This window comes from Conger conger, chromosome 3 (genome assembly GCF_963514075.1).
Source record: "Conger conger chromosome 3, fConCon1.1, whole genome shotgun sequence".
NCBI classification, from domain to species: Eukaryota; Metazoa; Chordata; class Actinopteri; order Anguilliformes; family Congridae; genus Conger; species Conger conger.
In genome coordinates this window covers 58,207,686-58,224,947 of record NC_083762.1, presented here as the reverse complement: position 1 = coordinate 58,224,947, position 17,262 = coordinate 58,207,686, and the positions used below count along the sequence as shown (strand labels likewise).

Here is a 17,262-nt window from a genome sequence, read left to right as displayed (position 1 = left end):
AAGCATATATACATTGGTAAATTTCAGAGAGAGAGAGAGAGAGAGAGAGAGAGGGGGAGGGAGAGGGAGAGGGAGAGAGCGAAGGAAGAAAACAGTATGAAGCCTTTGAGGGGAGGGTAAAACAAAACAGACAGAGTCACTAAAATAACTATAAATGGAAAAAAAAGAAAAGAAATAAAGAATAATAATAAAAATAATTATAAAGTGTGGAAAGAGTGACTTGTGTATACATATGAACACGCAGACCAACGGGCAGATAGACAGGAAGATGAACAGACAAACAGACAGGTGGACAAGTGGGTGGTTGTTGATTGGTTCAGCTGCTTTTCAGACCAAATATCAAAAGGATGAAATGTGATCTAAGTGACATTGATCGTGGAATGATTGTCGGTGCCATTACATGGCATTAAGCAGACGCAGTGCAGAATATGCAGAATAGTGCAGAATATCTCAGAAAAGGATGATCACCTGGGGTTTTCACACACAACAGTCTCTAGAGTATGCAGAGAATGGTGCAAAAAACAAAAATGCCTTGTTAATGAGAGAGGTCAGGGGAGAAAGGCCAGACTGGTCAAAGCTGACAGTAAGGTAACAGTAACGTGAGTTACTGATGCTTTAACTTGTGGAAGAACCTATGCAATTGTAAATCGCTTTGGATTAAAAGCGTCTGCTAAATGACTAAATGTAATGTAACCATGCATTACAACAGTGGTTCTCTGAACACACAAAGTGGCAAACCTCTAAGTGGTTAGGTTACAGCAGCAGAAGACCATGGTCATGCCTAAAAAATAAACCTAATAAATACCTAATAAAGTGCTCACTGAGTGTATGACGTGGTCAATTCTTAAACTAAGCTGCTGTAAGAAGGCAAGTATTGTACTAAACTATTTTTGATGCTTTGCATGCATGCTTCTCCATTTCAAGTGTAAACTGATTACTGATTACTACATTTCAATCTTTCTGCCATATATGGAATGCACAATATATTTTTGATAGGTTCAGGTTTGTTCTGTATGCATAGTTAAGCATTCACGTAATATTGATTAAACAAGCCCTATGTCATCCTGTAAGAAAGAGAAGGACCTCACAGATAAGATGTGTGTCAAGGCTGAGGCTATTTAAGCCAGGCCATATGACCAGTGTATTGAAGGTTGTTGTACTGCAAACTTGTTCTGTTTTAGTGATGGGCCGGTGTAACATTCAATAAATGCAATTTTTTTTGCCAAATTATTGCAAACAAATCATAAACATGACTCTGCTTATTCCTTCACTTTATACCCTATGTACCTTTATTCTGAATTACAGTACATATATACCACGAAAAGCACCTGTTATGTTACCATATATTACCACACACATATAAACATAAATACTAACCATAAATACTATGTTACAGTTTCTTTTGGAACTTGGAATTTCTTTTTGAAACTTGAGTTTCTTTTTGAACGGTTCATTCTGAAGTGGGAAATTGTTATTTTGATGCTTAGTAGGCTAATGGTAGCTATTTAAAGGAGACATCTGAAAATGAACTCCTACCCACTGCACCTTTATAACAGCAGCTGTTATGGTCTCGACATAGAACTGGTGCTCAGGAAGTGATCAGGAATAGTGTCAACAGCCACTTATAAACAGCTGTGAACCCATTTTCACAAGCAGTATATTGGGGGTGGGTAGGTTTCTTGCCTATCTCATGTCTACTATGTGGATTCTATGTCTCTGTCCTAGTAGTTATGCTAGGAAACTCCTGGTGGGGTCATATATTGGCACCTCCATGCTTTATCTTTGTCTGCTACCCACAGCTAATTATCTATTCCTGTTTATTCTTTCCATTGCCTCCCACAAGTTCTGTGCCACTACTGAGCCTCCTGCTTAGCCTTTATTTAACCAGCTGTGTCAACTGAGAACAACTGAGAACTGTTCTATTTTGCAGTGACCACCTGGGGAATCAAATTGGGTATGATTTATCAGGTTTGTTAGCGGGTTCTACCTCCATCTGCTGGATGTGGGTAGTAAATAATGTCTGGATAACAACAAAGTGTACCGGAACTCCTGACAACTGTTTATGTTCTAGACCGGTCGATATTTAACGTAGCACTCGTCCGTTGTGGCGATCACGCCGTTTGTAGAAAGTACAGTATGTCCATAATCCCGCAGAAACATTGTTTGTCAACTGAGTGAAGAATTGATCCTTTGTTGAATTGGCCTCAGACTGCATCTATCTTGATAAAATGGTAGGGAAGATAAAGCGAACCCGACAGAAATTGCATCAGGGAGCAGTGAAGTTTGTTTCCGATGGGGAAGCTGGAGGCACATCAGTGTCACTGGGCCAGCGACCGGTGCCGACACCAGCCCAAGGAGGGGAAAAAGGATCTTTATTTCTGGAATTAAGCAGAACAACAAGTGTGGGCAGCACCTCAGTCCAGATACAGAAGCTCGAAGACGCCAAAGAGAAGGTTTGTTAATTAACCGAAATGTATCTGTATTTTAGCTAGCTGGCCATTTTTTGTAGCTTTTTTCCGTTTCTTTCGTCAGTGTAGCTCTCTCATAGTCATACACATGAATCAGCCAATGATGCCATGTGCTGGTTCTGTTTCTTTTACGGTAAAGACCCAGACCCATTTCACCATAAAATGAAATAGGAGGGATATAAAACCAATCAAACACTGGTCTGGAGCAATTTAGAAATGTTACCGTTTTGTTAAATTCTGTGACGTTAGACATGCTGTGGCTTGAGAAACTATTCAGGCCCCTTCACTCTTTGTACACTTTATTGTGTTGTAGATTTAATCCATGAAATTGCCATTTTTGCCCGTCATTCATAACCATGGTCATTTTCTGTCTGGACACAACATTGGCATCGTATATTTTCTGAATAAATTATCTATTTGATTTCATTTTGCTTGTGGCTGTTCTTAACCAAAATATCTACTTGTCTTTGAAGTTTGGAAGCCAAACATCAAGTTGTACTGATGGTAGTAAGCCATCAAATATTGAAAACAAATGGCATGACATAGCATTTTGGAATGACCATAACTTTTCTTCTCAGCAGTATTATGCAAATTGACAATGCAATCTGAAAGTAGACAGAAAATTGTCAGAATACACATGATCATGTTTTTCCCAGTTCTAATGCCGAATATATGACACTCGAAAATTGACACAAACCCCAATTTCCGCTCACGAGTGGCTTTTGGGGTATTGGTTGTTAAATATCTTTACACATAAAAAAACAGCACTTGTTGAGGAGGTAGGCTAATTCTGCAGCCAGTGCTCAGCAAGGAGGAAGGAACCATTTTCTAAAGCTAATAGCTGGTAAGTTTTTCACAGCTTTGTCACTTTGGGACCCCAATTACTAAATTGAAAGGTGAACTGAGAAACTTTGTGTGTCCTTTTAATCTCTGCAGGGTTCGGATCCATTTCCATCCTCCATCTTTGCCGGAACCAAAATCAGCGCTGAGGTTCTCGTCCAGACACTAAATTATGAAGACCCGCCCGGCAGCGTTATGTCCATTCAGGCAGGTCTGTTTCTTCTGCTGCGTTAGCTGCCGTATACTTTTTTAAAGTCATTGGACCAATTTATCCACAAATGATCCCATGGCTAAAACTGTTGTACTGAACTACTGAACCCAAGGCCAGACTGTGTATTCCATGTGATTAATGGTTTCCTTCAGAAATATCTACACAACTTTGACTCTCACAACTTTGAAACATTAAGCTACTTGCCCTTTTATTTCATGTACTTACCCTTTTATTTTATTACATACTTGGATTTTGATGTGGAATTACACTGATGCATGTTGAAATTAGGTTCACAATTACAAAATATCATTTTTTACATGAAACTAACTGAATACTAGCTGATTTTGTAATCAAAAATTAATATCAGGAAGTTCAGGGTGAACTGTTGAGTAATAACTGCATTACTTCTTGACTGATGTCGATGCAGTATTATACAAATAACTTAAATCCTTAAATGCTGGTTATCCTTAAGGGACGTATTTCTCTTGGTTCTGCAAAGAGTTCATTTTCATCTAATTTTACATTATAATTCCGCAAAGGATGTGTATTTCTATTTGAGTTTCTAGTGTAAAATTTAGCCTTCTGTTAATACTATGAAGAAAGTTGAAAATATTGACTTGGTTCCAGTTCAGTATTTAGTACTTTGCTCATGGTTGACAGCACCGTAAAGGCACAGTAACGTCACCAGGTCACCCTCTGTATAAAGAACTGTCATAAACATGCTTTACAAAGTAAAACAAGGACATTTTGGCAAAAGCCAGGTCTGAACCTGAGGATCTAAAGTTTCTGAGGATGCTGTCTGACATTTAGATCCTGTGTGAGAAAATTTGTTTAAATCCAGATCTTCATATATTTTAGGTTTAATTCCCACTCTCAAAGTAGGTAAAAGCAAATGGAAAGTCATTGACTAAGAATGAATGGTTAGAGTTTGTGAGGGAGAGCTTGTAATTGCTTGTAAGTGTTTTATACCTCCAGTCAAAATGGGTCTTGTCCATGGACAAAACATTGTACTTTCACACCTGCAGTCTGTAGTGTATATTTCACTCTGGTAGCTACTAGGTGCAGCTTGTATACAGCTCCTCCATCAGTTGAATCCTTTATGGCTGTGCCTCCGGTCTTGCCTTGCTCTTTCTCAGCTTTCCACAAGGGGGCAGTAGAAGAGCAGGCACAGCAACATTGTATTTGTCAGAAATTCAGCTGTCCGATGCCATTTCCAAGTCCTGTCTCTTCATCTTTGGGCTTGTGCTGAATCCCTGAAGGTGCTTGTTTTGAGTCATCAAGCTCTTATCAGACGTTTTTAATTGCATGCCTTTAACTGCTGGTCAGGGAGACTCAGCATGTCCACCTGGCATATTCACTGGAAGGAGCAGTGAATTTGTGTCTCTGGGCAGAACTCTCTGAGCACTTCGACAGGCTAGACTACCATTTTGAAGGCATGTTCGCAGCTGTCTCATTGAAGGTTGTGGTGAGTTGTATTTGCGTACTGTTGCCATGCGCCAGAGGTAGAAAATCCAGGTCCTCCCCAGTATTTTGGTCCAATCACCTGGATTTGCTAATTAGCACAATTTTTCAACCAGGAGGTAGAACTATTTAGTGAAAACAGCTGGCTGTGGTCATGGTTGGAAGAAACACATTGGCAGGACTTTTACCTTCTGGACCCTGGACTACCCCTCTGCCTCTGCATTCTGTCTCCAGCCCCAAACCTGGGGACACAAGCGCGTGACCCGAATGTGGTCCTTTTCTGTCGGAGTGCAGGGGTGGAAGCTGGGCTATCCCGAGGCGAAGGGATTGCAGATGAGAGCTGCGGGGAATTCATGGCTTGATTTTGGGCTTGGCTGCACTGTTCTGTTGAGTGTATTCCGGATACTTCCCTGGAATAATTAGGAAATATTCCTCCTCAACAATTTGGGTGGTTGTTGCTGGTTATTCCAGCATACTCTGTGGTTTTCCTCCCCGGATTCCTGAGGTTTGCTGCCGATTGGCTGCAGGCTCATGAGTGTACTCCTCCCCTGGAAACACTCCCCCCTCATTGGTCATGCACTGCTTGTAGCAGCGGTCCCGGGACGTGTAATTACAGTAGGGCGAAGGACTGATTTTGAACCCCCTGCCAGGCCCTCTAAATGAAGAGCAGTGGGATACGACAGCCGAAGAGCTGAAGATTCAGTCAAACCGTTTCCTTCGATTAACTGAGGGGCCACATCCAGTTAAAATGGATGTGATGCGGTTTTAAGTAGCTGCAGCACAGCTTACTAAAATCATTCTTTGTCTTCAGAAACATCGCTGCAATAGTCAATCTATGTCAGGCGATGTGTAGTGCGATGAGGGCCCGTAAGCCCTCTTCTTCAGCTCTGCAGGGGTTTACTACCAAAGGTAATGTGTTGATTACCTTTGTTGAGCTTTGGGGTTTGAGCCAAAATGGCATCCTTGTAGCGTCGTGCTGATGGCAGAGGAGAGCTTTTCGGTATCATACCGATATCATCTTCATGCAGGATACACTGCTGTCGTTTCCTGCTGTTAAATCCCACCATCGAGTCCTGTTTGCTCAAGCATGCTGCAATATTTACCGTAGTTCCATTTTTAGGTTAGTATTAACACATTTTTAAGCATGTTTCTGTTTACAACGTGCGACTTTATACCAGATGTACAGAATGTATTCATATTGGGGACTAAACGGATTGTGATAGGATAGTGCTCTTCTGACTGTGAATCCCACACATTTGGGGGGAGGCAAGCTGGCCGTGTTCACTATGAATCCCACACACTGGTGATGTTGGGGGGTGGGGGGGGGGGGTGGTGCAAGACAGATTTGTGTGGTTGCAGCCAGCGAGGGATTAGAAATACAGTTCTTTTTTTTTTTTTTTTTTTTGGTTCTATTAAAAAAAAAACGGTTTATCATGCATGGTTGTCTGCTCAACATTCAGTTCATGATTTTCACCTTATTTCAGTAGGTTTGACTTTCTCATAGAACATACACTCACTGTGCACTTTAGGTATTTATTAGACTTGCTGCTGTAGCCTATCTACTTAGAGGTTTTACGTGTTGTGTGTTCAAAGATGCTCTTGTCCATACTACTGTTGTAATGTGTTGTTATTTACTTTACTGTCACCTTCCTGTTAGCTTTGACCAGCATTTCTGCATGCAGGATGTTTTTTGTTTTTCCGCACCTTTCTCTGCAAGCTCTAGACTGTTGTGCATGAAAATCTAAGAAGATCAGTAATTTCTGAGGCCAGTAGCAGCACAGCTCTCAATCTGAACCAATAGCAGTGCAGAACCCTGCCTCTAGGCCAGTAGCTGCACAGAGCTCTCTGACTGTACCAATGGCGGCACATGGCTCTCTAACTGGGCCGATAGCAGCACAGAGCTCTCTGACTGGACCAATAGCAGTGCATAGTTCTGTGTCCAGGCCAATGTCGGCACATGGCTCATTGACTGTGCCAGTAGCAGCACAGAACTCTCTCCCTGGACCAATAGCAGCACAGATCCCCCTGTGTACATAGACTTCCTAATTAAATGAAAGTCTAATAAACAAACAGCACGACAGCACATTGGGACAGTATGGTATAATTAATAGAATCACCATCTGGCTTGTTGTGACAGGAGGGTGGGGGGGGGGGGGTGTTGGCAGATGCTTCTCTGGAACAGAGTGTACATTTGTTATTGATCAGATCAGAGTGACCTCTGGATACATCAACATTACATTTGCATGCTCAAAAACTGTATCAGTATGGCACATGGTGGTTAATTAAGGCATCTGTTTTCTGTCAGAGTGAATGTTATACTTGCACATGCCCATGACTCTCCTGTGTTTATGACAGGCACTGTAGTGATGTGAAACTAAACTATACATGTATAAAAGAAGTGTTTTAAAAACTGTATTTTTGATTTGTTGTTTCTTTAGACAAGGTCAAATGAACAGCTCACAGTTCCAGGAAATTGAACAGTGAACCATGAAAAACCAAAACACAAATTTGAAACAAAAAGAAATGTAGTTGCCATCATAGTTAGTCAGGGCGTTGGTTTCCATAGAGATATTTTTATTCATATTTTCTTCTGTCCAACCACAAGATTTCTGGACTGGACAAATGTTTCCTTTCTCTCTAGAACAGACTGCTCTTTGCACGTTACTGAACTTAAAACCATTTTCCCTTGCTTGTTTTTGAAACAAAAATATCCTCTTTGAAACAAAAATGGATATCGATACACTAAACGTTCTTGTAAAGTAAAGAACACTTCACAGATAAATTGCCAGTACAATGAAATGCTGGTCTCTCTGTTGTCATGGTAACCAAGTCGGGTTATTTTTGTATTTAAAAAAAGAAAAGAAAAAAGAAAAATGCTCCAAAAAAAGTGTCCAGGTTGTTGTGATGGGTATTCCTGCCATGTCCACTGTGAAATTGAACTGACCAGTGAACAAGCACTATTGATTGAACTGCAATTAATGTTAATTAGTTCTGTTATTCCTGTAGGGGGTTGTAATTAACTTATATGTGTTGTAATAAGAATGACAGACTGCTGCTATCGATCCAATTCTGTGACTGTGCTTTTATCCGTAATTTCAGTAAAATCATGCTGTGAATTGGGGTAAAACCCATTTGCGAAAGTAGTCACCATCTAATGAAGGGTTGGTCATTCTGGTTAATCAAACCATATTCTAACTTCCTCTGATATGTTAATGTATGAAATAAATGGTTGAAATCTGACAGGGTGAGGTCAGAAAGTGATTGATTTCTGATGGAATGCCCCGATCGCATCTCTCCCCCCAGAGTGGAGACGTACTGATGCGATTCTCCCAGCATGAGATCCGGTTTATTCTTTATCCTCTGAACCGTTGAGGGCTCACAGCTGCATCACTATAAACCAATCCCTGCAGGGAACTAAAAGAGGCTGCCAGCACACTGGCACTTCTTTTTCCAAAGTCACCGTGATCCTGAAGTATCGATCTTGTTCTCCTCCGAATGCCAGAGCTTGCTGTAGGCAGAAGGGCGGAGAGTCTCAGCTGCTGTTCTTCAGCTGCAGTTGTTTGAAGATGAGTCTTTATTTTTGGTGGCAAATATGGATATGGTTCCGTTAGCCACCTAGCTTGTAGCTACTGTATTCTCCAGCGATGCTGTCATTGCACGCTTTTCGGGGGTGGGAGAGAATTGCATGAAACATTAACTCCTAACTTTTAATGCATCTGTGCACATATTAGCTTTAACATCAATAATGTAAATTATTCTTTCACATCAAATGAAGCTCAGATGTGCTCCATCTTTTCCTCTGCTAAAGGAGTCGCTCCAAAGAGGTTTTTCAGTCCCATGAGAGAAAAAGAAGCAGAACTGTAGTGTGTACATTAAGTGCAACAACATTCATAATATATATCTGAGTAACTAAATAAAAAAACTTAACAGTGGTCGGGCTGAGGGAATAGACTTTATACCACTGAATGTTCCTGTTCAGAGATATTGTTGCAAAAATTAAAGGCACAGATTCACTGCAGTTTCCATAAACCACATAATTACTGTTCCGGCCCAGCAGGCAGCCTCACACGCACGAACGAAGCTGGGCCTTCCATGTTCTCAGTGTTTTGTTCAAGGAAGTAACCCTGCAAATGTGTCTCTTTCAGGAACGGAGAAGAAGCAGCAACAGAAGAAAAAAGAGAAGATGAAAGACCGCAGAGAGAGGTGGCTCAACAGTGAGTATGTGCTAGGTGTTGAAACATTTCCGGAAAAGGCTATACAAGAACTTAAACATTTGTTCAACAGCCTTAATTGACCTAGATTGAGCAAGTAACAAAAACCAGCATTCACAGGGTCCCCAGGACCGAGTTTGAGAACCACTGTAGTTAACCCAGTGCAGGCTTGGCTTTGTCTTCATTATCTACCATATGGTTAGTTTTAGTGGTTATGGGTCCACACCTTCACCAGTTATGTGCCTATTGATTCAACTCAGTTTGCCTCTATGTAATCATTTACGTGACAGTACAGTATGAACATGGGTCATTCCATCTCAATTGAACTTTTGGACTGCTTCGTCACAGATTTGAATGACTTTGACTCGTGATATCTCTGTTACACCATTACTGTAGGTCATCGAGAAATGGTTCTTATATCACTGTATAGGTGAATACAAATCCAGCCCTAATTTTCTTTTCTCATGGGCAACTAGCATTATTGATAGGTCTTCACACAACGCACATTTAGTGATCCAAAACAGTGTGATACTGCTTCAGATAAGTAATGATATCTCAGCAATGACTCAAATATCCAAGACTGCATCTTCTGGAGCTGGCGTTGACATTATAACTTAACTGGTGAGAGATATCGCAAGTCAAAGTCATTGGGGGCACTAATTAGTGCAACGTTTGTTTCATATCTCCCATATTAAGAGTCCGAGACCAGTTTAGTTTTGGTTCCAGGTAGTTTTGGTTCCAAATGAGCATAATCAGCATGCCAAATCTCATTAAAATATGTGACGATGCAGTCCAAAAGTGTGTTGAATTGACATGGAATGCCCCACATTTTCATGGCATGCGTAGCTATACCTAAGAAAATGTGGTGGTTTCCCCCACGCCCGAGTTTGAGGACATGAACTTTCATCAGAAAGTTCTGGAATTCAGCTTTTCCCCAGGCTCTCAGTACGTCTCTCAGTTCAGGCATCTGCGAAATTAACAAAATCACTTAATTTCCCAGAAGCCTGTGCTGCAGGGATGTTTGGGTATTTTTTCAACCTTGCATTTGCATTCATCGCATGCTTGCTCTGAACGTACTGCACGTCACTCCGCAGTCGGGCTGATTTTCAGGCTGTCGGGGAAGCGAGGATTAAGTAAAATACTGAATCTGGCGGTTCCAAAAATCAATGCCCTTTTTAAGATGTTCAGCACTCTGAATACTGAACACAAATGGTATTGTGTGCTAGAACCCCTCACTTAACCTCTGTATGAAATATATTTAATGTGATTTAAGTGAATTATTATTATTATTATTGAGAATGACAATTATCAATTCAATTGCCAAATTCTTTAATAGGTCAGTCTATTGTAAATTGGTCGCATCAACCCACAAACCAAAACAAACTCTATATCACATCCTAAGAATTAATTAAAATGCAGGCAGTTGGAATGATTAATAAAAATCATACAGTACATTCTTTATTGAATGTAGGCTCAGTATTTCTAATTTACTACACAGAAGACATTACCAGGAAAGAGAGATAGAGACTAATAAGCTAGACCATTCCAGACTATTACCCTCTTCTACTTTCAGTGCCACAGGAACAAGACAAACAGGCTAGAAACTCGGACGTTGCAAATGCACAAGCAAGGAACCACCACCAAAATAAAATGGAAAATCATTTTTCACCAAAAATTCCCAACTTCTACCACACAAACTTGTTCCTGCAGCCATCTTAAAGACCTTAGCCAGACTAAGGATTTTTTGAATGAGTCCAAACATGAATGCATTAGGAGGTAATCCCGCTTAGCTATTGAATACCTTAAAAAAATACAAAATAAACCTTTTTCTTCTGTTTCCAACAACAGAGGTGATCTTTGTAGACAAATTATTGTCAAATCTGGACAGTCGCAATCTTCATCTACATATCCATAATAAACCAAAATCACACTGTTGGTTTCCGCTTGAATCTGGAAACTGCTTTTAACAGTAGTGTAGATTTCAAATGTCCAGGTTCAGAAATCATTATCTGTATTGACTTGTATGTTGAATGTTACAGATTGCATTCAAAGTTTGGTGTTTCTCCAATGACAAACTCTGCAGGAGGTACGGCCCATAAATTGCAGGCCTAGATTAGGATACAGTGCATCCGGAAAGTATTCACAGCGCTTCACTTTTTCCACATTTTGTTATGTTACAGCCTTATTCCAAAATTTTAGCAAATTTATTCAAAATAAAAAACTAAGAAATCACATGTACATAAGTATTCACAGCCTTTGCCATGAAGCTCAAAATTGAGCTCAGGTGCATCCTGTTTCCACTGATCAACCTTGAGATGTTTCTACAGCTTAATTGGAGTCCACCTGTGGTAAATTCAGTTGATTGGACATGATTTGGAAAGGCACACACCTGTCTATATAAGGTCCCACAGTTGACAGTGCATGTCGGAGCACAAACCAAGCATGAAGTCAAAGGAATTGTCTGTAGACCTCCGAGACAGGATTGTCTCGAGGCACAAATCTGGGGAAGGGTACAGAAACATTTCTGCTGCTTTGAAGGTCCCAATGAGCACAGTGGCCTTCATCATCTGTAAATGGAAGAAGTTTGGAACCACCAGGACTCTTCCTAGAGCTGGCCGCCCGTCTAAACTGAGCAATCGGGGGAGAAGGGCCTTAGTCAGGGAGGTGACCAAGAACCCAATGGTCAGTCTGTCAGAGCTCCAGCGTTCCTCTGTGGAGAGAGGAGAACCTTCCAGAAGGACAACCATCTCTGCAGCAATCCACCAATCAGCCCTGTATGTTAGAGTGGCCACACGGAAGCCACTCCTTAGTAAAAGGCACATGGCAGCCCGCCAGGAGTTTGCCAAAAGGCACCTGAAGGACTCTCAGACCATGAGAAACAAAATTCTCTGGTCTGATGAGACAAAGATTGAACTCTTTGGCATGAATGCCAGGCGTCATGTTTGGAGGAAACCAGGCACCACTCATCACCTGGCCAATACCATCCCTACAGTGAGGCATGGTGGTGGTAGCATCATACTGTGGGGATGTTTTTCAGCGGCAGGAACTGGGAGACTAGTCAGGATTGAGGGAAAGATGAATGCAGCAATGTACAGAGACATCCTGGATGAAAACCTGCTCCAGAGCGCTCTTGACCTCAGACGGTTCATCTTTCAGCAGGACAACGACCCTAAGCACACAGCCAAGATATCAAAGGAGTGGCTTCAGGACAACTCTGGGAATATCCTTGAGTGGCCCAGCCAGAGCCCAGACTTGAATCCGATTTAACATCTCTGGAGAGATCTGAAAATGGCTGTGCACCGACGCTCCCCATCCAACCTGATGGAGCTTGAGAGGTGCTGCAAAGAGGAATGGGCGAAACTGCCCAAAGATAGGTGTGCCAAGTTTGTGGCATCATATTCAAAAAGACTTGAGGCAGTAATTGCTGCCAAAGGTGCATCAACAAAGTATTGAACAAAGGCTGTGAATACTTATGTACATGTGTTTTCTTACATTTTTATTTTTAATAAATTTGCAAAAAAAAAAAAAATAAAAAAAATAAATAAATAAATAAATAAAAAACTTCTTTCATGTTGTCATTATGGGGTGTTGTGTGTAGAATTTTGAGGAAAAAAATGAATTTATTCCATTTTGGAATAAGGCTGTAACATAACAAAATGTGGGAAAAGTGAAGCGCTGTGAACACTATCCGGATGCACTGTATCTCTGACTGTTAGGACAGCAGCATTAGTAGAAACAATAGAATGCACTGTTCCTCTCGCTAAGGTCATAATCTAAAAACAACCAAGAATTTTAATCATGCTTCTCACCATTACATCACCTGCAGCTTGTCCCCTCAGTAATGACACAGAATTATTTGGGAATCCTTATGTGAGTGTGAGTGCTTGTTTGCTTGCTTGATGGTGTAGGACTGAAAGCCCAGTCCGTAATGCGCTCTCATGGTGCTGGAACGGAGTGCTAGTGATGACAGATGGGTAGACATACTTTAATAAAGACTCGGGCCCCATTCCAGCCTAATTAAAACCCACGAAAGAGCGTCTGGATTGTTTAAGGTGGTTCTATCCTCCAACCGATGTCAGGCTGTTCTATGCTTGGAGCTGAGAGGTTCCCACTGTCACCTAAAAATGCAGCTGACTCCAACAGCAGGGGGCACTGTTTTTTTTGGCTTTAACTGAGGCAGTCTTAATGTGTATAATGGTGCTCTGATGAACACGCTGATGTTGCGGTGGAGGAGGCCCTGGTGTTGGGGAGAAGGTGGGCCTGGTGTTGGGGAGGAGGAGAGTCAGGTTTTGGAGTAGAGGAGAGGAGGTCTTGGGGTGTAGGAGGGCCTGGTGTTGGGGCGGTGGAGGCTCTGGTGTTTGGGTGGAGTAGGGCCTGGTATTTGGGTGGTGGAGACCCATGTTTGGAGATAGGAGGGCCTGGTTTTAGAGTTTAGAGACTCCGGTATTAACTCTCGGTGGCTCTTTCTCTCGTGCCACAGAGATCAACGCGATCACGCGGGCGAGGGAGCAGCAGGTGGCGCAGGCCCGCAGGAAGGCCACGCCCGTAGTGGGGGACATGCGTCCCCTGGCCGACGCCCTGCCAGAGCTGTCCCAGCTGGTCAGCAGCAGCAGAACGTCCACACACCGGAAGGCCAGGGTGTGAGTACCTCTTGGGGGGGATGTGCAGCCAGAACTGTACATTGAATATCTGGGCTGTGATGTCTCTGTGTTTCTGTGTCTCTGTATCGGTGCGAGTGCATGTGTGGGTGTTTGAGTGCAAGTCTGCAGTCTTGTCATAATAAACGTTTGCTGCCGTGCTGAAGAGTACCACGGAGGGCCAAGAGTGTGCTGGTTTCCGTTCCAACCAATCACAACACCTGCTGATTTCACTAATTAACAGACCTTCAGCCAGATCGGAGGAGACTGATTAGTGTAATCAGCAGGTTCGGAGCTTGGTTGGAATGAAAACCTGCACACTCTCTATCCCCCACTGCACTTGCTTGGGCACCTCTGGTTTAGGGTTTAGGTAAGTCACCCTAAACCCATACTGTTACTTTTTTATTAATTCATTTTTCTTACTGAGGCACATATCTGTAAAACGTGGCTCTTTGATAGAAACCACTGTTCAGTCCCATTACAGACTGGTGTAAAATGGATTCAAGGTGCAGATTGCGCAGTCGTTAGCTCTCCACGTCTTTGAGCAGAACAGTGTGTGTGTTGACCTGGGATCAGGTCCAGTCGTCTCGCATTCACCTCTCTATGCCAAGACATGAAGGCAGAATGCCAGCCCTCCTACCTGCCCGTCGCAAACTGGTTCTGTGGCTGCTTAGTTGTTTTTACAAACTTCCTTCCTGCATTCCATTTGACCTGGATGGGCCTTTCCGTCATGTCGGTACTTTGGAGAGATGTACCAGTGGCACAGGTCGCCACCTGCAGGTGCTGAGAGGGAGATGGTCCTGTGTGGTGCCGTTCGAACGCTCGTTGAACTCAGGCAGCACTGCCACGGCTTCATGTTTGATTCAGTGGGTCTCCCTTTACCGTGATACTGACGAAACATGACACGGCCGGTCCGTTTCTGTTCCCAACTCGACCCCAGTAAACATTTCCAGGTATTATTCCCTTATTATTTTTGTTTTGTTCAACAGAAATATAAATGCTGTAGAAATCTTTACAGTGTGTAGAATCATCTTAGTTCATTCCTCAGATTAGCTCATAAACCTTTTATAGTTCTGTTCGACCTGTAAAATCCTTGGCCAGCACCGGAAGCATAGGACAATCGATAACAGCGCTCGACAGTGGAGCAGTGAAAACACATTTATCTCAGAGAAGGAAAATAAGATTTGGGTCGGGCGAGTGCTGCGGTCGAAACATTAAACTGCTTCCATTTTACTCTTGCTAGTCCCACTGACGCCCGTCACTGAGCCCCCAAAATGGGGAGTCGTTTTTAATTGAGTTGAGCTCAGACAACAGTATCTTTAAAATGGACACCACTCCATGGCAGGGGGCCTTGTCTATCCTTGCGTGGTTTGTACTGGGCGGTACAGTGATAATATTCACTATAATACAAAATCTAGCTACATTGAGAATATTGCATTGTGCTTATTCTGGCCCTTCTTTATGTGGCCAAATTAGCTTCTTGAAGACCCAGTTAGTTGACTGCGTAAGACTTATCTGTCTTGGGGGAACTGAGCGATGAGGTTGAAATTTACACAAGAGGCGGAGAGTACGCAGTGAGCGGAACCAAAGCGTGCTTGTCGCTGCATGTTCAGTTAAGCCGGAAGCGTTCTTCTACACGCAGACCACCATCGCATTCTTGTGGGCTGCTCCGAAACTACCTTTAGAGACATGATTAACATCTTTGCACATGAATGTTAATAAAAAATGTTTTACTACTTGTGTTAATTTGCAGGCTGTGTGTGCTGCTAGCATTTAAAAAAACTTTTTATAAGTATGTGCAATTCTCTCCCTTTCACATCTCTCCATCTTCATCCCTTCTCTATACCCCTCTCTCTCTCTTTCTCTCTCTCTCTCCTCCTCCCCAGCCCTGTGAAGAAGAAGCCAGACCCCACAGATTTCAGTTTGATGAAACCAGCTCAGAAACGCAAGCTAATGTAAGTCAGCATAGGGAGTGTAGTGGCATCTCTGCGAGCACAGTATCTGGCAGAGAGCAGTGCATTGTGGGCTGGCTCTGCCAGTGTCACTGCTCTACTGTGGCTGGTCCAGTGTCACTGTTCCACTGTGGCTGCTCCAGTGTCACTAGACCTTGAAACCTGGACGTTCTTGCATATTTTTGCATTTTTAATAACCATATAGAGTACTGTGCCAAAGTCTTCGGCACATGTCAAGAAATTCTGTAAACCAAAGATGCTTTCAAAAATAATGAAATAAACCATTTAAAATATTGTAAAATGTAATTTAAAGAGCAGTGAACAGTTAAACGCTAAATCAAATCTTGGGTGCACTGTCCTTCAGTTTTTTATAAGAAAATTGGCTGCTCGGATGTACCAAACATATTGCAGAACTTGCAACCGTTATTCTACAGACTTTAGCTGTCTTAGCTTGCTTCAGGCTATCCGGGTAAAAAAAAAGTATTTTTTATACAAAACATTTGCAAATGAATGATTGGAATTCTCAAATTTCCCCAAAAATCTACTGACACACTAATACAAAAAACAATATAAAAATATCTAAGACCAATCTCTATATTTAAAAACATCTAGGGTGCTTAGTACTGTAAATATTTTCTTTTTCTTTCAGGGAGACTGAGATTGCCAGGTTTAGCGAAGCTGTGAAAAACCCCACTAGTAAGACCAACCCTCTGGCTGCCATTGGTGAACACCTGAGGAAGAAGCTGAAACAGGAAGAGGAGCAGAGTTAACCCCTTCCCCCCCCCCTTGCCCAAGCTTCATAGTCGTAGTGGAGCAGGACTCGAAGCTGCGTCTAGCCGGAGGGATAGCCTCCGAACAAGGACTCCAATGAGTACACGGGAACCGCATGAGTAACTCTCTCTCTGCCTCAGACGCCAATCATTCACGGCTCAAGCTTTTAGCGTAACACCCCCAGGATAAGGCCTGACAGAAGAGAGTATGTAACGCCAACATTCTCCTGTAAACTCTCTCAGCCCATGATGGCAACTGTGGCGGAATAACGGCTGTTGATTAATAAACCCCGGACGTGTTAGCCGCAGTATTGTGCTGTTTTCTAAGTGGTTTTTTTTTTTCAAGGACTTTGTCCTCTAAGAAGAAGGACCTAAATATTGAATGATGTTTTTGACAGAGAGAAAATGTGTATGTGATCATTCACTGTTTCATTTCTTTCCCTCTATTAAAGGAGAGATATTTTAAAAGTCTTAGTGTTGTGCAGTGCTTCATTCAAACATCTTCTGTCCTCCTACAGTTTGTTCTGATGTGTTTGATGTTTTCTTTATAATATGCAAGTGCGTGCTGAATAATAAATGATTGCATTTGAAAGCGGAGCCGTGAAGGGCGGCAGTGGAGTGCCGGGTCGAGGAGCGGGGCTGCTGTAGAGTGCCGGGCTGAGGTTTGTGTGAATGTTATTCCATGTTCCCCCTCGGCTCTTCTCTGAGGAAA

The 17,262-nt window shown here is 42.4% G+C and overlaps 1 protein-coding gene across 1 annotated transcript; it reads left to right on the top strand.

The window, feature by feature from the left end:
• The first annotated feature begins 2,029 nt into the window (after positions 1–2,029).
• slx9 (SLX9 ribosome biogenesis factor) lies at positions 2,030–17,021 on the top strand. The gene is made up of 6 exons (XM_061235560.1): positions 2,030–2,453; positions 3,405–3,519; positions 9,126–9,194; positions 13,672–13,831; positions 15,715–15,783; positions 16,430–17,021. The coding sequence occupies exons 1-6, from the start codon at positions 2,229–2,231 to the stop codon at positions 16,548–16,550; spliced, it is 759 nt and encodes a 252-aa protein (XP_061091544.1). The 5' UTR covers positions 2,030–2,228; the 3' UTR covers positions 16,551–17,021.
• Positions 17,022–17,262: the final 241 nt, after the last annotated feature.